The 22699-nt window shown below is 36.2% G+C and overlaps 2 protein-coding genes across 2 annotated transcripts; both read left to right on the forward strand.

Moving 5' to 3' along the window:
* The first annotated feature begins 13295 nt into the window (after positions 1–13295).
* LOC122701415 (olfactory receptor 52M1-like) lies at positions 13296–14240 on the forward strand. The gene has a single exon (XM_043914378.1). It carries the CDS (start codon positions 13296–13298, stop codon positions 14238–14240), a length of 945 nt encoding a protein of 314 aa, XP_043770313.1.
* Positions 14241–21496: 7256 nt separating this feature from the next.
* LOC122701483 (putative olfactory receptor 52P1) lies at positions 21497–22441 on the forward strand. Its single transcript, XM_043914501.1, has one exon. It carries the CDS (start codon positions 21497–21499, stop codon positions 22439–22441), a length of 945 nt encoding a protein of 314 aa, XP_043770436.1.
* The last annotated feature ends 258 nt before the right edge of the window (positions 22442–22699 follow it).

A 22699-nucleotide genomic window follows, 5' to 3' on the forward strand; every position in this document is an offset into this window, starting at 1 on the left:
TGTTAGTGATCTCTTTGCACCGCTGGTTCTCATACCTAGAGAAGAGAATGAATGCGAAGTGAAACAGGACACTGACCTCACTATCATTCAGACATATCAGACATTAAAGAAATAAATGTAGTGCTTTAGATGAAAATCAGGCCAGAATATTGAGAGGTTCTATGCAGGATGACAGGATGGTGGTAGAAAGCCATCCTACAAAACCTTTACTAGAGACAACAGGGAAAAGTCTCAGGATTTCTAACCTACCATTTATGTAAGTAGAAACTATGACTCAGCACACTCTTCTTGAATTTTCCATGACCTAGAGTCTAGGCTGTTTGCAAAACTGTCAGACTTTCTATCTTTATCTCTAGATACCAACCCAATTTTGCTGCAAATGCAAATTCTCCCTGGGATTCTTAAGGATCCAGAAAATACTGTTGCTATTGCCCATGTGCATTAGTCCACAATCCTATTGGGAATCTTCACCCTTAAGCAGTCTATTCCTGGTCCCAGAGAGCATGCTATTTATCCCCAAGTCATTGGCATTAGTTCTCAATTGTAGATCAGCAGGACTGATTTAACTATCTTACATTCACTTATTCAAGTCACTAATTGGCAGGGCATTAAGCAGCATGCCCCTTAGAGGAGATTTGGAGAAGGTGACCTGTTTTTAAAGGCTTCTGGAGTTGTTGGTTCCATAAATTATTCTTCATTTATGTTTAAGGAGAACTGTTGCATGGACTAAGGAAGGTGAAATACAGATGATATTTTTACAGGGAGGCTTTAGGAAATTAAAAAAAAAAAGAATATAAATATTTCAAGAAGAGTTAATAACTAAAAATAGGGTAGAATTGAGTCAAAAGCAGAACTAAGCTAGTTTACATATAACATATAGCTGGATGCATGATATTATGCTTTTCCCCCACAAGTTAAAGTTCAGTAGATAACTAGTTGTATATCCTTCTGCTTTATGCAGTGGGGATCCTACTTTTCTTCTTAATAGCTTTATACTGTACTGTGATCCCAAGTTGTACTATGTCTCTCTACAGTATACTGTAGTTAATTAGCTGTATCTTGGATTCTGAAGCACTTTTGAATATAATGACCAACTCTTAGTACCTCTCTAGTTCTATACTCTTTTCTGTATTTGACTTGGGTTCCCTTTTATAAGATCCTAATCTCAAATTTAAGAAATTTATTTTTATTTCCTATTAATGTCTATTTCACTAATCATTCTGTAATATTTGGGCCATTTCATATTTTACTACTGTCTGTCCATGCCTAAAAACTGATTGAAACTACTCCCACAAAGAGGTTTCCTCTGATCTGGTCATATTCATATACCTGGAAAAGGAAGCCATTTATGAATAGAAGTGGAAGTCTCTATTTTTTGTTTGTCTGTGTTGTTAGTCTCTTGAAAAGATCATATAAGTAGCTGTTTCATCACTTAAAGCACATGTGTAGAGGTATAAAAGGAATTTTTGGTGTAATAATTCTTATATGAATGAAAAAAGAATGATGGAGGTACACTGAGATCTCTTTGCTTATGATCCTGCACCAATGTGAATGCTATATACTGTACTGATATTAACACTGCAGAATAGTCATAAGATATGGATTAAAGCAATAAATGTGGCAAATGATTTTCTTTAATGTTTATATGTAGTATTTGGAAGGATGTAGTGGGTGAAATGAAATGTGTGGAAGATGTTGCTAATAATTATGAGTGTGAGTTGTGAGAAATGATAGAAGCTAAGAGAAAAGGAAATCTCAGAATCCAAATAAATCAGTATCTCCTCAATTCAAAAACTGCCTGAATTGTAAAGGCAAAAATAAATAGTCACACCCACTTAACGGCAATGCTTTTATCAGATTAATTGTCTAATTATCAGTAATTGGATCACAAAGAGTCTGACACGACTGAGCGACTAACACAGTTAGCACAGTTAACACAGTTATACTTTGGCCACCTGATGCAAAGAGCCAATTCATTGGAAAAGACCCTGATGCTGGGAAAGACTGAAGGCAGGAGGAGAAGGGGACGACAGAGGATGAGATGGTAGGATGGTATCATGGACTCAACGGACATGAGTTTGAGCAAACTCCAGGAGATGGTGAAGGACAGGGAAAGCCTGGTGTGCTGTAGTCCATGGGGTCACAAAGAGTCGGACACAACTGAGTGACTGAAAAACAAGAAGTTAAAATTAAGTGCTTGAAAATATGAAAGATGACTTGGCTACTAATCCTAGATCCCACCCTCTCATACTTAACTATAGAATTTTGCTGAGGATTTTATGGAATATTAGAGTTCACTTGCCTATAAAGGAATAATAACCTCACTTACCTCAGTGCTAAATGAGATGTAGAATAGATTGGTGATTGGCACAGTTCAGGTATTATCTATAGTAGCTATGAAAAAACTGGTTATTTTACCAAGAAACAAGCTAATAATATTGAGGAAGCAAAACAAAACACACAACTGAAAAGTCCTTGATTATAGAAAAGAAAAAAAAAAACCTCACAAGAAGATGAAAATTCCAGAGCTTAAGAGCTTTCTTCATCTTCCTATATATAAGATTGACCACAGCCAAAATATTGAGGTGATATCTTAAGTATCATATAGTTAGGAAATGTCATGTAATTTTTTTAAGTGTATTTGTAATAATTACTCATTTACAAGCTTTGTGAATTAGTAGGAATAAAATGCTGTGAGCCCAGTGCATCTAAATTGCATTGAATACAATTAGGATGAGAAACAATAAGGGCTTGGGTTTGATGATCTTTAGCTTTTTGTTTATTTTAATTTATTTGCTTATTTTAATTGGAGGCTAATTACTTTACAATATTGTAGTGGTTTTTGCCATACATTCACATGAATCAGCCATGGGTGTACATGTATCCCCCATCCTGAACCCCCTCCCAACTCCCTCCCCATCCCATCCCTCAGGGTCATCCCAGTGCACCATAGCTTTTAAATAATCTAGTCACATACAGGATCATCTAATTCTTACTTATTGAGAAGAAGAGGAATAAAAGGTGCTAACATATGATCTCCAATAGAAGCAAACAGCCAGAAAGGAGATTGGGATATCTTTTGCCCCATCACAACGAAGACTAATATTTTGTATAAATTAATAAGATACAAAACCTTTTGAAAGCTTACAATTTTCCTATGTTGTCTTACTTAACATATCACTCAAACATATACCATATCTCCACAGACATAGATGGTCTGTTGCTCATAATTATTCTTTTTAGTTTTCAGGAAGCCAAAGAACATTAGAGTCAATAGGCCTTCAGGTGACTTGAATCCAGAATATGGGGACCATTTTTCACACATAATAAATTACTTGAGGACTATAAATAACAAGAGGAGACTAAATTATCTGCAAAATTATTTCAAATCTAAGTTATATTAATCTAGCTCCCCAACTCTCTTTTTGTTGATGAAAAATTCTAAACACAGAGAACAGAAATGACATGGCAATGGACAGAAAAATTAATGACCAAAGCAGCATTTTTAAATGTTAGTCTATTTCCCTCTAGCAGAAGCAGTAGGCCGAGTGTGAGTGAGCACACTGCCCAGCAGGTGATTGCTGGGCTCTTTTCTGTCCCATTTACTCTAAGGGCTTAAGAGTTCTAAAGGCTTAAAGCACTCTTTGGAATTACTGTTTTAGGTATACAAAGCTTTGGTATGTGCTGAAAACCCTCTGAATCTCAGATATATTTTTAAAAATCATTAAAGTTATTCATTATTTTAAAGGAGATTTGCTGAGTAGCCAGGTTTTAAAAATGTTATTCAAAGCTAATTATACTAATTGACTGTCACAGAAGGGTTTGATAGTTGTTAAGAGGTAAGGATGGTTGGATGGCATTACTGACTCAATGGACATGAGTTTGAGTAAGCTCCGGGAGTTGGTGATGGACAGGGAAGCCTGGCATACTGCAGTCCATGGGGTCACAAAGAGTCAGACAGGACTGAGCGACTGAACTGAACTGAACTGAAGAGGTAAGGATCTAAGAAGACTGTCAGTAATGGGTTTTCCCTCTCAGCGGTTGCAAATGTAGACTGTTTCCTAACCCAGAGCTTTAGTAGTTCACTCACTTACTTTAAAAATCATTAATTAACTAAGATTGCAATGTGAAGATGGCAAACTGCCTTTCTGTAGCAAGCATGTAGATTGTGGGGTTTTAAGTAACAGTGACCAAAATGTGAGGATGTCCACCTAGGTAGTTTTCTTCTGAGTGAGGCTCAACTGTCTGCACTCACTTTCAATCCTCACATGATGCCATCACATTTTTATTTACTTATTTATGTGTTTATTTTGGGTATTAAGTTGTCAGTAGTTGTCCAGCCTCAGAATTATTTATCCAGCTTCAGTATACAAAATATCAATTTGAATTGTGAGGAGAAGAAAATGCTTTCATGCATTAACAGTTATCATCTTCATTGCTTTTCCTATTCTTTTTTCTTCACAGTTTCCTCAGGAATTTATTCTAAAGGCTGACATCTCTCCCTTCTTCCCATCTCATTATCTTACCTTCTTTACTCTACTTTCTGATTGTTTTTCATTTTATTCCTTTATAATTGCTCGTCTTTCACTTCTTTCTTGTGTCTTTCCTTCCTTTCTTCCACTTTCTCTCTTTTTTAATCACTCTCTTTTTTTATGCCTATCGCAATGTTTTCTCAGAGTTAGGTTTTCATCAATTGTCCACTCTTTCTGGAATATTTGCCTCCCCACTCTCTCCTTTCTCCAATATGCATTTATCAATTTGAGATTTTCTTTAAAAGAATATAATCTTCTTTAGGCGAAAAACATTTCAGAAATGTTATTCATTATATATATTTATGTGTATATTTATTTATTTATTTAATATTGTCTTCTACAAAGAATTTGAAGCCATTCATATACATTGAATGGTAAAATATTCATTTTTAAAGCATAAAGCAAGAAAAACAGAGATTTCTCATTTTATAGCTACGTTATTGAATAGTAGTATCTATATGTATAAATGTATGTACATATATGTATATTCTTTGTATGTCCCATATTAATATGGTTTAATCTTTTTTTCTCTATTAGAATTTTACTTTCAAAGAAATACAAAATTCCCTCATGACCCAACAATTCTGCTACATAGTATTTACTAAAAAGTAACACATATAAGTCCACAGTAAGTCTTGTATAGTAATTTTTGTAGTAGTCTTTTTCAGACTAACCCCAATGACTGAAATGTCCATCAAAAGGATAATGATTCTTAGTTTCTCAGTATGATGAACTTTTAATATATGTATACTACTATGTAATCATCACCTAATATTTAGGTACTGAAAATTTTCAGTATCTCAGAGACTTCCTTATGCCACTTTCCAATCATCATCCAAACCTCTCTTCATTTCAAGCAACTATTAATATTTTTTGTTTTTATTACCACAGATTAGTTTTACCTTGTCTTAGATTTTACTTGAATTTTAAATTGCAAATTGAAGCTTACTGAGTGAAAAACATAATGAAGAAATTCAAGCAAAGGGATGGATATAGCAAAATAGTCTTGAAACAAAGGTCATACATACATTTACATGTCATTACAATTCATTGTGATAGGGAATATTATGGGAGATGGAGAAGTTAGTTTGTATATATATGCATATGTATAAAAATGCATATATATATATACACATTCATATATATATGTACACTTAGACACACACATATATATATAAAATCTTGCCTCTCTAGCTGTATTTCTTATAATATTCCTCATCTATTTTGAATGGTAAAGTATTTAATATGTGGATTTGAAGGAGAAAATGTTTTAGGAAAGAATTAATTGTAGTTAAAATTGATTAATTAGAGTTGAAAGTGAAGTCATTTAAGCAAGAATTAATGTCAACATTTTCTTGGATCAGTAGGACACACTGGAATCCTCTTCTTATTTCCTCATGTCTCTCTTGCTATTTTGCCTTCTTACTATTTATCTCTGGCCCATATAGTCCATGTAATACTTTTTTTTTTTTTTTTTTTTGCATTTTTATTTATTTTTTTTATTTTATTTATTTATTTTTCAGTGGGTTTTGTCATACATTGATATGAATCAGCCATAGATTTACACGTATTCCCCATCCCGATCCCCCCTCCCACCTCCCTCTCCACCCGATTCCTCTGGGTCTTCCCAGTGCACCAGGCCCGAGCACTTGTCTCATGCATCCCACCTGGGCTGGTGATCTGTTTCACCATAGATAATATACATGCTGTTCTTTCGAAACATCCCACCCTCACCTTCTCCCACAGAGTTCAAAAGTCTGTTCTGTACTTCTGTGTCTCTTTTTCCGTTTTGCATATAGGGTTGTCGTTACCATCTTTCTAAATTCCATATATATGTGTTAGTATGCTGTAATGTTCTTTATCTTTCTGGCTTACTTCACTCTGTATAATGGGCTCCAGTTTCATCCATCTCATTAGAACTGGTTCAAATGAATTCTTTTTAACGGCTGAGTAATATTCCATGGTGTATATGTACCACAGCTTCCTTATCCATTCATCTGCTGATGGGCATCTAGGTTGCTTCCATGTCCTGGTTATTATAAACAGTGCTGCGATGAACATTGGGGTGCACGTGTCTCTTTCAGATCTGGTTTCCTCAGTGTGTATGCCCAGAAGTGAGATTGCTGGGTCATATGGCAGTTCTATTTCCAGTTTTTTAAGAAATCTCCACACTGTTTTCCATAGCGGCTGTACTAGTTTGCATTCCCACCAACAGTGTAAGAGGGTTCCCTTTTCTCATGTAATACTCTTTAAAACTTCTAAGTCACTACATGAATGTATACTTAGTTTGGCCATACCTGTTTCCTGTGTCTGGATTAATGTTTTAGGCAGAGACCTTCTTTACCTGGTGCTTGGAGCTGTGGTGAGTAAGGAGCCACCATGTTCAGAGTTGTTTTGAGCTCTCTGTTGTCAGAACTGCAGTTCTGACACAATCTTTTAATGAAGCAGCCTCCCTGTATATATATATGTGCATATACACACAAACTTACTTATCCTTTAAACACAATCTTTTAAAAGATAGTGAGCCCTTTGTTGTGAGCCATACACTTCAGGCTCCCTTAGATACATCTTTTCTCTCTATGTGACTGGAAAATGGATGGTTCCAAAATTGGTAAATAAATAAATAAAAATCCTTCATTTCCAGGTTGGGAAGAATATATATTGAATTAAATACTCAATGAATAAATTCATGTGTGTGTGTGTGTATGTCTGAATACTTAACCTCAACTTTAGCCTATAGTGTAATGTAAACCACTTTTTTCTTTCTTTTTAAAGAGTATGAAATGAGTCATTATTAAAAAGTTGGGCTATGAGGGAAATTATTAGTAAAATTCAGGGTGACATGGGATGGAGTCTTCCAGTACAATGCAGATAAGTGAGTTTAGCGGCTGTGATGGAGAGCCAATTGAAGAAAGATTAAGATGGCAAGAATAAAGTGCAGAATGTATGACTACTCCTACTACTAGTGAATAGTTTAGTATTCTGGTTTATTAATTGTAACTATTAGAACTAATAAACTTAGCTGCACAACACAAAATCAGTATAAGAAATCATTTTGTTTTTGTACAAAATCAGTAAACAATTCTAAAAGGAAATTGAGAAAACAGTTCTGTTCAGAATACCAACAAAAAGAATAAAATAGTTATGAACAAACATAACCAAAGAGGCAAAAAACTTGAACACTGAAAATTATAAAGTTTTTGAGAAAAAACTGAAATAAGATCCAGGTAATTGGAAAGACATTATGTTAATGGATTACAAGAATTGGTATTGTTAAAATTTCCAAACTGCCTAAAGTGATCTACACATTCAATGTAATCCCTATCGAAAATTTAATGGCATTCAAACAGAAATAGAAAAAAAAAACCTAAAATTCATATGGAATCACAAAAGATCTCAAATAGTCAAAGCAATATTGAGTATGAGCAAAGATGGCGGCATCTCACTTCCTGGTTTCAAAATATATTACAAAGCTATAGTAATCAAACGGAGAAGGCAATGGCAACCCACTCCAGTACTCTTGCCTGGAAACTCCCATGGATGGAGGAGCCTGGTAGACTGCAGTCCGTGGGGTCACGAAGAGATGGACACAACTGAGTGACTTCACTTTCACTTTTCACTTTCATGCATTGGAGAAGGAAATGGCAACCCACTCCAATGTTCTTGCCTGGAGAATCCCAGGGATGGAGGAGCCTGGTAGGCTGCCGTCTATGGGGTCACACAGAGTCGGACACGACTGAAGCGACTTAGCAGCAGCAGCAGCATAGTAATCAAAACAGTATGGAACTGGCATAAAGTCAGAGAAAGCAGATCAATGTAACAGAACACGATGGAAAAAAGGATATTCTCTTCAGTAAATGGTATTGGGAAAACTCGACACCCACATGCGAAGAATGAAATTAGAGCTCTATCTGGCATCATACAAAAAATGAACTAAAATGGATTAAAGACCTGAGACCATAAAACTCCTAGAAGAAAATGGAGGGAAAAGGCTTCTTCACATTTGTCTGGGCAATGATGTTTTAGATATGGCATCAAAAATTAGCCAGCAAAGCAAAAATAATCAAATGGGTTTGTGTGGAACTAAAAATATTCTGTCCTGTTAAAGGAAACAATCAACAGAATAAACAATAGTCTATGGAATGGGAGGAAATATTTGAAAGCCATGGAGTTGTTTAGGGGTTAGGATCTAAAATATGTGAGAAATTCACATATTTCATGTAAGTCAGTGCAGCAACAATAAAGTAACTCCATTAGAAATTAGGCAAGTGACCTAAAGAGAGATTTCTCAAAAGAAGACATGAATGGCTAATATTTATATGAAAAAGGTGTTCAACATCACTAATCATAAGGGAAATGCAAATCAAAGTCACAATGGGTATCACCTATTATGAAGGTTAGTGTGAAAAAAAGACAACAGCAACAAATTTTGGACAGACTGTGAAGAAACAGAAACCCCTGTACTCTGCTTGTGAGAATATAAATTATTGCAGTAATGATGGGAAACAGAATGGAGGTTCCTCAAAAATTTAAACAAACCAAAACACAGAAGTGCCATATTATTCAGTAACTCCACTTTTAGGAATATATCCAAAGGAAATCAGATCACTCACTCTTGTTTCAAGTTGTAATTAAACTGTGTTAATCAAAGGAATAAAAATATGTTATTTGCCTCTTTGACCTTTTTCAGGATTTCAGGTCCTGTTAAGTGGTTGACATCAAATTATATCATATTTTTGAAGAATGGCTACATGTGGAACTAAAATCTGAGGAAATACAGAAATAAACTGCTAGCTCTCAAATTATGTAGATTATCAATTGCTTTAAGTATACAAAATAGTCTTCCTTCTGGCATTGATTCCATAGGGACTCCTTTGTGACAAATGTAATTCTTGCTTATCCTCTGAGAATATTATGTTGAGGCTGCTACACATAAAAGCTAGGTCTTTGAGTTTCTTTTTGGCTTTAAATCAGTTTCTTGTACAAGTGACTTAGGGTTGTTATGAAAGTAGGGAAGGGTGGAGAAAAGGGTGATCTCAGTATAACTTTATAAGACATGCAATTTCATAATACACACCATCTTATTTTATGAATGACCTAAATTCAAAGAAGGAGAAATAGTCTTTGAGCAGAGGAAATACACACTTATTCTCATGGATGAAATTTTGAAAGAACCAGATTTTAGGAGGCATAGATCTTTTCTAAGGATATCATAGAAGTAAGGCTTATCTCTCTTTTTTAACTTATTGTATGTTGCATAATTTATTCAAAGAAATAAAACATGGATAACAAGAAAATAGATACCTTGTGTCATCTGGACTCACAGGTTGGTATTTTCAAGCAGATGTCATCCTATGATCGTATCATGTATGCTTGTAGAAAAAAGCACTTTGAAAACTGATGTGTGTATCCATCAGTGTGTGTACTTTTCATCTTTTGCAGTGTTCTATTTTGTATTTATGCATACAACATATATTAAGTCAAAGACACTGTTGTAAACATTGGATAATAAAATTCTCTGTAGGTTATACAATGTATGTATTCATGTACTTTATTGCCCATAGAATCTCATCTGTTGTGTACTCATTGAATACAAATTACATAAAGTGTTCAGTTCATTGTGTTATGATTGCTCTTCCTAATGGAACTTTGTGCTCTTATTTTTTTGATATCTATATCTGTATCTATACCTATGTCTGTGTTTTGTGTATATATATATATATACACACATGCCTATAGATGTATTATTAATTATTGCTATTATTGCTATAGAATTCATATCCCACTCAATAGTTTACTGCATTACAGCTTGCTTCTTTATGGTGTGCTTTATAAGGTAAATCACTCAAAAAGCCACGTATGTGCAGTTCAAGAGTTTTACACTAGAATAAAGTTTTGGTAAATGTAGATGCCTAGAAAATAATTCTTAAGTTAGTGATATTTGGACCACTTAGGTGTGTTTACATGATTTTGGTACATGATATTAAGGGATAATTATTTGCTTCTTTATGAGATCACATTATCTTCAGAAGAACTTGTTTGAGACATAAGAAAATCATATTTCTCCTCAAGAGCTGATGTCTGTACTACTCAGTGTAGCTGCCTTGATGGGAGATGGGGGAGAACAGATAACTAGTAAAGAAGGACTTCTCTACAACAAAATAATTTGTAGTGATATAAAGAGTCCTTCTTTTCCTTAACTTTCTTAGCCCCCATCTCCACACCCATCACCTTTATCTGGGGGAGATCCCAAAGGCTTCTTTGCCATGTAGGCTTAGCCCTCAGCTAGAACTATGAGAAGCATAAAGCAATATGATTTATTCAATAACTGATATTTTGGACATCATTAGGTCAGTTTACAGAGGGCTTCCCAGTTGACTCAGTGGTAAAGAATCCACCTGCCAATGCAAGAGACACAGGAGATGCAAGTTTGATCCCTGGGTTAGAAGATCTCCTGGAGGAGGAAATGACAACCCACTCCAGTATTCTTGCCTGGAGAATTCCATGAACAGAGGAGCCTGGTGGGCTGCAGTCCACGGGGTTGCAGAGTCAGACACAACTGAGTGAGTGAGCACGCACACATGCAGGTCAATTTACCAATCAAGTATGAAGTATTCTGCTTGTATTAGAATGTGGGTTTCTGGAGGAATAAATGAAGGAGCACAAAAGAGCCTATCTCTACAGTGAAATAACCTGTTTGAAATATTGAGTATGGGAAAATATTGAATAGCATTAACCTTAATACACATTCATATATATTCATATGTGTGTGTGTGTTCATGTATATACGTGTGCATATATATTTATAGGCTTCCCAGGTGGCTCTCGTAAAGAACCAGCCTGCCGATGCAGGAGACTTAAGAGACCTGCGTTTTATCTCTGCAGTTGGGAATATCCCTTGGAAGAGGGTGTGGCAACCCACCCGAGTATTCTTGCCTGGAGAATCCCATGGACAGAGTAGCCTGGCAGGCTGCAGTCCATAAGGTGACACAGAGTTGGACATGACTGAAGTGACTTAGTACACATGTACACATATATGTATATATTCACATATGTGTGTATGTGTATGGTTCTTGTTGATATTTTTTTCCAAAGAACATATAATAATGTCTTTATTTAAAGGGTATACAGTAGAAAAAACAGGAAAAAACTGACATCATAATACACCATGCTTCATATTAGACACATAGGCAGTGTGACAAATGAGATCCAGAGGCATGGGATATGTTATTGTCATTTAAGAGGCCAACCCAAGTGTGTCAAGATCATTCTCTCTTTTGAAAATACTCCAACTGATACCACATTTTTACTGCATGCAGTCCTATGAATTTTTAGTTATCCAGATTTAATATGTAAGTCCAGGAGCTTGATTGCCTGCATTTTAACTTTCTTTCTGTTAAATCAGGCGGTGGAGATTGTTTATTTCTATTACTTAAATCACCTAAACCGTGGGTTATGCAGTCTTCTAGTGAAACGTGAATTTTCAATAACTCCCAAAAAGTTTTACAATGTCTCTGCTTAATCAATTACAGCCATGAGAAGTCTTCTCTCTTGAGAGAAATACTGACTGAGAGATTAAGGGGGACTTTTCTAAGTCTTGCTCCAAAGAACATAGTTTCTGTTTATCACTGACATAAAAGCAGGTCGAAGAGGGAAGTCAAAACCCAAGATGGCTTTGGAAGATACTTCTGCATTCTGAGGAATAATATCTTGTATTATTCACCTTGGGGAATCTGAGCATGCTCTTCTTAGACTCCACTTTATCAAGTCATAAATCCATAGTTTAAATATTAACTGTGCACTTTTCACATTGTGATACTGCATTTGGAAAAGTGTGAATATGTTAGCAACATAATTTTCAGGCAACTCTCACAGGAAGGAGTGGAAAGGAAAAATAAATCCTATGGAACTGGTCGTATGGAGAACTTAGGAGTGACGGATGAAAATACACCAAGTCAGTTTATCTACAACAAATTTGGAACCATATAATCATTGGAAAATTAAATGTTTATCATAAAGTTTTTACAGAGGAAACTGAAGCAGATAATTTTAGAATATTCTCAGGACAGTCGTTTATAAAATTGATGTTTTGCTAAAATGGACAGTGGGGAAATAAAGTCATTGATGTGGAAAAATTGCCTTCATTGCCTCTTGCTTTCTCCTTTGATTTTTAAGTTCTCACCACTGACACTCTTGTCTGTTTCTGCTTGCTCCTGCTTCACAGTAATTTTTCTTGCTCTTTCCATTCCAAGAATGTCTGATATCCTAGATTGTGAGCTCCAAAATTTAGATATCAGTTTATGTAACATTTTCATCACCATCCTATTGTGATGTTTTTCTTTTAGAGTGTAATCACCTTGAGAAGAATATCTGATGTGTGTTACTTTATTCCCAGTGCCTAGGACATGATTGTTAGTAACTGCTTAACAAATAGTTGTTGAATTAAGTAAATAGAGAAACTTTTTGTTGGAAATAAATAGATAAGATAACCTATTTGCACCTATGATAATATGCAGTGACACATGAATGATCTTTATGTATTTGCAAACATAGTATTTGGTATGATATTACACATTTTATTTCTCTGAATTTATTTCTAGTGAATTAATATTCATGTGGTTATTAATTTGAATTGTTTTAGAAACAGATCATTAAGGGTCTTCCTCAACTAAATCTCCCATGTTTTCAGCTTCTGGTTGTGGTCATCTTGGCATAGCAACTTTATCTTCAGAAGAACTGATAAAAATCAAAGAAAAAACCATCATGCCTCCTCTCAACACTTCTCATCCCTCTCCTGTCACCTTCTCGCTGATGGGCATCCCAGGACTGGAGCACCTGCATGTCTGGATTGGGATTCCCTTCTGCTCTATGTATGTGGTGGCAGTGGTGGGGAATATGACCATTCTAGCTGTGGTGAGGGCAGAGCGAAGCCTCCACGAGCCTATGTTCCTCTTTTTGTGCATGCTCTCAGTCACTGACCTGGTCCTCTCCACATCTACACTGCCTCGCATGCTATGTCTCTTCTGGCTTGGAGCCCATGACGTTGCCTTTGATGCCTGCCTGACCCAAATGTTCTTCATTCACAGCTTCACTACCATGGAATCAGGGTATTTCCTGACCATGGCCATTGACCGCTATGTGGCCATTTGTTACCCACTGCGCCATAACACCATACTGACTCACACTCGCATCACTATAATGGGTATTATTGTGGTGATTCGGGGAGTTGCCTTCTTTTCTCCGCACCCCATTCTGCTCAAACAGCTGCCTTACTGCAGAACACGAATCATTGCCCACACCTACTGTGAGTTTATGGCTGTGCTGAAGCTGGCGTGTGTGGACACAGGAGCCACCTCACGTTACAGCCTCAGTGTGGCTTCTATCATTGGCTCATGTGATGCAATTCTTACTGCTATATCCTATGTCTTCATCCTCCGGTCTGTATTCCGCTTGCCATCTCGAGAAGCTGGCTTCAAGGCTTTGGGCACATGTGGATCCCATGTTTGTGTTATTCTTGTCTTTTACTCCACAACTGGTTTTTCCATATTCACTCACCGTTTTGGGAAAAATATACCTGCACATATCCATATTTTTATTTCAAATATGTATCTTTTGGTGCCCCCTTTTCTCAACCCCATTGTGTATGGAGTAAGGACCAAGAAAATACGGGAGCATGCTATTAAGGCGCTAAGTGTAAAAGTTGCTTGATTTTAGTTGGATCAATGAAGTACATAGTTTAAGATATATAGAACTGCAAGAGATGATGTAGGGAAAATAATTAACTGCTCTCACTCCTGTAAGCTGATTTGGACTTACCACCTGAGAGTTGTTATTTATCAGATGTGTAGAATATCTATGGATTCTAACTCAACACATTACTGTAACTTTTTTATTTAGTAAATATTAGTGATGAAATTGTTAATCTCACTCTAAATATGTACCTTTTGGAGTATGTACAACAGGGAATGAAAAGTAGATAGAAGGATAGAAAACTTCTCCCTGCACACCCCCTCCAAAAAAAGGAAAAGTTATGTAAGATCTACATGCTGAATTTTATAGACCAGACATTTTGAAGAAATCTTGAGTCCTATATATATGGCTGTGAATATTTAGAACCAGTAATAAATGTTGTATCTCTGGCCTGATTGAATGAAATTAAAGGCTTGAGAAAAATGAGTAGCATTATTAATACCCCAAAACTAAATAAATTTAATTAAGAAGACATGAGTACTCCCCTCAAGCGAAACAAGCAGAAACAAAAGTAAAGTAATAAACTCATAAACCTCAATTTTTGTGAAGGTGTCAACATTGATGTTAGAGCTTCAGTGGCTTTTTAGAGTGATTATGATTGAGCCAGAAATATTAAAAAAATAATATCTTGAATTCTACTGAATTAACAGAAGAGATCATAGAAAAAGAGAAAAGTGTGAACAGAAAATGATGATTGTGTAGAGGGGAAGGAAAAGGACATTCAACTGATGGCAGGGTTTGAACAAAAGCTTGAGAAATGTGAAAAAAGCCTTGCTGCATATGAGAAAGAATCGTGGTAGTGGTGCTACAACATCATAGATCATCAGGATTTAAGACACTAGACTTTATCTTATTGTATGAGTCCATTCTCCACAATTTTCTTTCTGGGCTTGGCAGTTCTTATTCTACAGGTCTAAAATAGTATGAACCATTAGAATTTCTTAGCATTCTTTCCTCACATAAAACAGAGATCCTGTTACTTCTTATGAGAATGAGGATAGACCTCTTAGTTTGAAACAAAGAACAATGAGGAAAACACATAATCAATAGTTCTGATAGGTTCAGCGTATTTCTCACAGAGAAAAAGTTATGTGTATATGGCTATATCTGTATATCTATATCTTTATCTCCCCTTAGGGGCATAAAACTTAGAAATATAAACAAGAGATATACATATACTTTAATCTTGGAATTCTTCTGTTTATTTCTCAAGTACTGTTATACCAAGATATATAACCAACTATTTTGCCTCTGTTAAAGAAAAAACATGAATATATGCCTTTATTCTGTCTCTTAGAGATTCAAAGAATTTATAAATATGTAAAAACAGTGCTTTTTTAGTGCACTGAAATGCTCTATTTTAGTCATAATGATCTGTTAATCTGTTCATCAGACATATCACAAATATGGAGAACTTATTTTAATATAGATAATATTCTAAGTGACAGTCATACCCTCCCAACCCACACACACTTGGAGATTTTGCCCTTTCTTCTCTCCAGAGTTCAGTTCACTACTCACTCATCTTCAAAACTGTGATTGATAAGACATGGCTAGTCACCCGTATTGCTCTGAATCCTGTACATATCTTCCTCAGTTTCTGGTGGGATTACATCCTGATAAATCCATCATAAGTTAAAAATAGCATAGGTAAAAGATGCATATAGTACACCTAACCTACGGAATGTCATAGCTTAGCCTCACTTACCTGAAATGTGCTCAGAACACCTACATTAGCCTACAGATGGGCAAATACATTTAACACAAAGGATATTTTATAACAACGTGTTGAATATCTTATGTGATTTATTGAATACTGTACTGAAAGTGAAAAACAGGATGGTTGTATGGATGTACAGTGCTTGTAAACATGTTTGCTCTCATGATCACATGGTTGACAGAGCTGCAGCTCACTGTACTGCCCCGCAGCAGGAGGGTATCTTACCACATATGGCTAGCTTTGGAAAAAAATCAAAATTCAATATTCACTGTACTGTTTCTACTGAATGTATATTGCTTTGCACTATTATAAAGTCAAACAAAAATTGTAAGTCAAGCTATTAAGTTTCAGATCGTCTATATATAAGAGGTCAAGATTCAGTACATTCATTAGGGTACTCCACTCTTTATCCCATGACTAAAATTAATTTCTAGTTTTATACATTGGCATTTTTTAACAGTCTTAAGCTCAGAGTGGGCTTCCCAGGTGGCACAGTGGTAAAAAAGATCTGCCTGCCAATGCAGGAGACTCAAGAGATGCGGGTTCAGTCCCTGGGTCAGGAAAGATCCCCTAGAGAAGGAAATAGCAACCTATTCCAGTATTCTTGCCTAGGAAACCCCATGGACAGAGGAGTCTGGTGGGCTACAGTCCATGGGGTTGCAAAGAGTTGAACACGATTGAGTATGCAACCATCTCTCCCAAGCTCAGAGCAGAGAAGGATAAATAACTCCTTTGATGTTAGATCTTAATAGAATCAATTTTCATCCAACCACCTTTCTACTCCCTAGAAACTCAGGACAAGAGGTTTCCATTGTGTTCCTTTCCATCTGCCTAGTCTTGTTTTTCTACCTTTTGGTTCAGGTTGAGAAATGTGTGCTTGTGTTCATCATCAAGACAGACCCTACTTGGTATAAACCCACATCTCTCTTCCTGAGCATGCTGTCTGTGCATGACCTGAAGTCTAGCACTGTAATCCTTCCCTTAATTATCACTCTCTTCCAGGTCAGTGACAGAGATCAATTTAAAAACTTATCTTACTTAGATATCATACATCCACTATGAGACCACAGAAAGACAATGATGATTACCCATGAGAAAGCATGACAAAAAGCAAAATAGTTGAGTTGCAAGACAGGGAAGGATATATTGCACAAGTGGAGAAGTTGACAGTCCATTCATAGTAGCAGCAAGTCAGTAGTAATACATGAGCTCAGAAGCAGATAGACATGTTGGTAAACGTGTTGATGTGATCTTCTCTTGCTTCTTTTTTCTCAGTGAAAGTGGAATCTAGTTTATCATCCAAGAGTGGAGTTAGGGGAAGTGTGACAGAGGTTTGGCTTAAAAGAATACAGGAAATAATTTTGAGGAGACTGAGAAATTGAAAGACTTCAAAATTAAATGTAGTATTAGGGGCCCACTTGCTATAGTGAATATGAATTCAAAGTAAGACCAGTCACTTGGTTGTAGAAGATATTTTTCTCTAGCCATCTTTTTAGAAAAGCGTATGCTTGAGATTTCTGTTATAGAAATAAGCCAAAGATTGCCTCTGTATATGGGCCTCTCTGACCTAGGGACCTTTCATATAAGAGGCTATGAGATTGATGTCCCCGTGGTTATTTAGATCACAACCTGTGTGATTGTATGCTGAACATCTGGACTGGCATCACAGTCCTTTAAAAATATTTACCAATATGATTAATGAGAAAGTGGAAGATACAAATTGTTGTAGAAATATAACATATAAATGTAATTTAGTATAAAAGAATAGTACTTATTGAAGCAGTGACATTCCATCATAACCTTAAGATGAATAGGAAATGAAAAGGCCTAGGGAAGTATCAAACATTGAAGCAAAAACATGAATCAGAATCTTAAAGGAGTCAGTGAAAGAAAGTCTGGACTGGTTGAGACTCAGGGAAACTTAAAGAAGAGCTGTCTAGCAGAAAGTGATGCCAAGAACCAACAAGACTATAAAGGTTCTTGTTGGTCCTTTGGGATGCTGTCAGTTATAATCCATGGAAGTTATAGACTTTAATTCAGGCATGCTTCAGTTTTAAATATTAGTCATATAGTGATTAAGTAAATAAAATGTGGAGCTAGAGATATCTGGATTCAGTTCCTAAAATCGCCCTTCATTTGCTGTAGAAATTTGACTTAAATCATTTAATCTAATGGACTCACTGCTTCCTTGACTTTTTAGTGGTAATTTCCTATTTACAAAGGTTGTTTTGAAGATCAATGAAAGAAGGGATTTTTAGCATTAAACATAGGCCCAGAAAGTGATGACTTCTCAGTAAATGAACATAATACTTTCTTATGGTTCTGACGTTTCCTCATATTTTCCCACAAATATATTTCATATCAAAGCACTCAGCAAACCTTTGGGAAATAATAATATCCTTATTTGTTATCTTAAGGAATAGTTAATATTAATTAGAGTAATTTAAGTCTTGTAATTTGGGAAAAGGCCCCATATCCTGGAGGACTATTGATTCCCCTGCAATCTACACTGTTGAACCCAGTGGGATTTGATGCTGGGTATAATCCAGCTGATATTCAATGACCACACTTATTAGCACCTGCTCTCATGCAAGATGACTGTCTGGATTACTCTGAACTTCTAATTTGGGTGAGTTGATAGGGATACAGGACAGAAAAAGAGAGAAGGCAGCTACATTCAAACATCTGCATTTAAATTATGAGATCCTCAAAAAGTAATGTCCATCTCTTTAAAAATATCCTTAGTAAAGTTAAGAGTAAATCTTGTAGACATGTAAAACACTAAGAAGGTGTAGTGAACTCTGTTGATTATCTAAAGTATATGGAGCATATGGTCATAGATACTCCAAATAAAAGTTAAAGTAGCATTAAACTCCTTGACCAGGATAAGCTTTGAGGTCAGATTTAACTCTGAGCAAGGAAGAGCCATGTTCCTCCCAGTCAGCATTAGATGTTAATCAGTCATGGCAAGTGTTTGTGGGAGGAAGAATATTACTTTTGACCTAGATACTGCAAGAACAGTGGTTTGCAAAAGGAAGTTAATAAAAAGGAGGGGGAGGAACATTACAATCAGAGAAGTATGTGAAAAAGGCACAGTTTCACAAAGAAGCATGTTGTATTTGGGGAATAGTTAGAAGTTAGTTGTTACCCCCATGGGAGGTATAGAAATAATATCTTAAAATGCTCTGTGTAAGATAATGTGCTAATTTGTTAACATGCATTAACAGCATTTCATTTTCTCCACTTTACAGTTGAGGAAACCGAGAAAAAGATATAATCAGTGTGTGTGCTGTGCTGTGTGCTTAGCGCTCAGTCGTGTCTGATTCTTTGTGACCCCATGGACGGTAGCCCACCAGGCTCCTCTGTCCACGGGGATTCTCCAGGCAGAAATGCTGGAATGGATTGCCATTGCCTCCTCCAAGGGATCTTCCCACCCCAGGGATCAAACCCAGGTCTCCCGCATTGACAGCGAATTTTTTACCATCTGAGCCACCAGGGAAGCCCATAATCAGTATATAGAACACAACTAAAAGTTTTTATGGAAACACATGCATTTAATAAAAGGGCATAGGAAGAACCTGTGATAGGAATGAAAATAATCAGACGGGAAAAAAAGATGAAAACAAGTTATACCATTACTTATGATAAGTGATACATTTCAAGATTTATTGGACTTTATTTCTTCTGAGCCAAAGTATTATGTAAATGATCATTTACAGAGCTCAGGTCAGGCTGGAAAATTTTTCAGAAGACACTGGGAATATTTCTAATACAATGTATAGTCAGTTTAACAGGGTCTATGTTCCTCCCAAAATGCTGGATAATGTAAGTCATATTCCAGTTTTGATGACAGTTGATCAGACTATAAATTACAGTGGAGTAAATAGGACTCAATATTTGCAATTACATTTATCTCAACAGATCCATTTCTAATTTATGGATATTATGTAGAGTATATTAGAATGGTTAAACACAATATTCTAGGATGATAAAAAGAATCTTGTTATTGGTCTATTCTTATTTCAAAATTAGATTTCCAGTTGCTTCATTGTAGATATAGAATAAATACCTTTAAAATCAATAGACAATAATCATTTAATTCAGGGTGTGAATATTGATAGATGCTTAATAATAATAAAAGAAACACAATGGTTATTTAAAGGAATATCTAAAATGATACTCTATAGATTATCAAGTTTAATTGAAAAAGGCAAATGTTGAAACACTCCCTCGAAAGTGTCTTAACAAATATGACTTTAAAATTATGAAAACTCTTTGTTGGTTGTATTTTACTATTACTTAACATCTGTGACAGCAAATACTGATTTTGGTGTAATGGAAATAATGTGAACTTTGCAGTCATGCAGAGTTATGTTAGAATTCTGATGTCTCAGTCATTCTTTCTGTGAGGCCATTGCATTATCTATAACACTCTGGGGTACTATGTTTTAATTGATAAAATTTGAAAACTGTTATTTAGCTTACATTGCTTTTCCAGCTACAAATGAACATATACAAAGATTCCAGGAAAAAATATATATATATATATTTTTTTTTTTCATGTTAGGATCACTAAGTTTTACTTTCTTTCCTTACTTCATTTAAACAATGATAGTAACTGAAATCACACTAATAATGTATGAATCAAAAGTGGTACCAAGTGCATGGATCTTTGTAGTGATTAGTATGTTCAGATATAAGTGATCAAAGTAAGAAACAAGGCATATTGGGGGATCTACAGAAGAATTAAGGTAGAAAGTTAGGATTTTTGAAAATTAAGCTTAAAATAAGCAGGTATGTTAATTGGGGCTATTTCACTGAAAAGGAGAGAACTTAATGAAGGTATGACTGTTAAAGCTCAAATTTTGTGAAGACTTTTATGCACAAGACAGATAAATCTGTAGAGCTCCATGGAAAGGGCAGTACTGTTTCACACCTTCTAAGGATAGGTTCTGTGACAGTACAAAGGAGCATGTGTAATGGACTAGGAAATGAGTAATCATACCTGAGAATATGTAGTCTCAGAGAGTACTTCAGACATGTCCTAGAATATTATATGTCAGAATGATATTGAGAAGAAAGTTGGGTTAGATGATTTCTAAGATCCTTTCCATTTATAATGCCTGATATTGTTTATCAAAAGATGATTTGACTTAAGTTGATAGCAAATTGTGAATTTAAAAAGTGGTATGAATTTTACTATACATAGATTGTTAACAGATTTAGAGTTTGTTTTGTTCTTAAATGTCTGAGATTCATGACTTGATTTAGGATTAGTGCTTTGTGTCTGGTTGCAAGGTTTTTATTTTAGTAACAAGTGTCACTAAATTTTTTCACCCTGAAGTGTACTCTTGGGTGTTTTCTAATGTGATGCTTTTGGATCTTCCAGACTTGTTTTTTGCTTGTTGCCAGATTTGGTTGTGATGATCTTGGCACAAAGCTTTTGCCGTAAAAAGGAGGATTCTGTCAGCAAGAGAGAGAAGGCAACAGAACAATGGGACCAGCCAATAAATCCCAAACATCTCCAGACACTTTCTTGCTGATGGGCATCCCAGGACTGGAGCACCTGCATGTCTGGATTGGGATTCCCTTCTGCTCCATGTATGTGGTGGCGGTGGTGGGGAATATGACCATTCTGGCCGTGGTGAGGACAGAGCAAAGCCTCCATGAGCCTATGTTCCTCTTTTTGTGCATGCTCTCAGTCACTGACCTGGTCCTCTCCACGTCTACACTGCCTCGCATGCTCTGCCTCTTCTGGCTTGGAGCCCATGACATTGCCTTTGATGCCTGCCTGACCCAAATGTTCTTCATTCATAGTTTTACTGCGATGGAATCAGGCTTCTTTTTGTCCATGGCCATTGACCGTTATGTGGCCATTTGTCATCCACTGCGCCACTCCACCATTCTCACCCACACTCGCATCGCCAAAATGGGAGCTTCTGTGGTCCTGCGGGGAGTGGCCTTCTTTTCCCCACATCCTATGCTGCTCAGACAGCTGCCCTACTGCAGGACTCGAATCATTGCCCACACCTACTGTGAGTTCATGGCTGTGGTGAAGCTGGCGTGTGTGGACACAGGGCCCACCAAGCGTTACAGCCTCAGTGTGGCCTCTGTCATTGGTTCCTGTGATGGGTTATTCATTGCTGTGTCGTATGTCCTAATCCTTCGTGCAGTCTTTCGTCTTCCATCACGGGAAGCAAGTCTTAAAGCTCTAGGCACTTGTGGCTCCCATGTCTGTGTCATTCTCGTTTTCTACTCCACAGCTGTCTTTACCTTCCTCACTCACCGTTTTGGCCACAATGTGGCCCCCCAAATTCATATCTTCATTGCCAATATATACCTTCTGGTACCACCTTTTCTTAACCCCATTGTTTATGGTATAAGGACCAAGAAAATTCGAGACCATGTTCTTAGTTCTCTAATGGTAAAGGTTGCTTGATTATACTGGAATTGTTTGCACAGATGTATAAGAATAAGGAGGGAAGAATATAAATGACTTATCCTGTTTTTGTAACTGACATGATGTCTTTTTCCACTGGTATCAGACATCTTATCAGATTTTAATGGGGAAGAATGACCATACATGATATAAATTTCTCAATTCTAATTAAACTAGTACATTTAATATATTCTGTGTGCCTTTGAATTTTGGGGAGCTTACTTAGAACCTGATGAACTTAAAGGGACGCTCCTCTTT

Source organism: Cervus elaphus, chromosome 1, assembly GCF_910594005.1.
Source record: "Cervus elaphus chromosome 1, mCerEla1.1, whole genome shotgun sequence".
In the NCBI taxonomy this organism is placed as follows: Eukaryota; Metazoa; Chordata; class Mammalia; order Artiodactyla; family Cervidae; genus Cervus; species Cervus elaphus.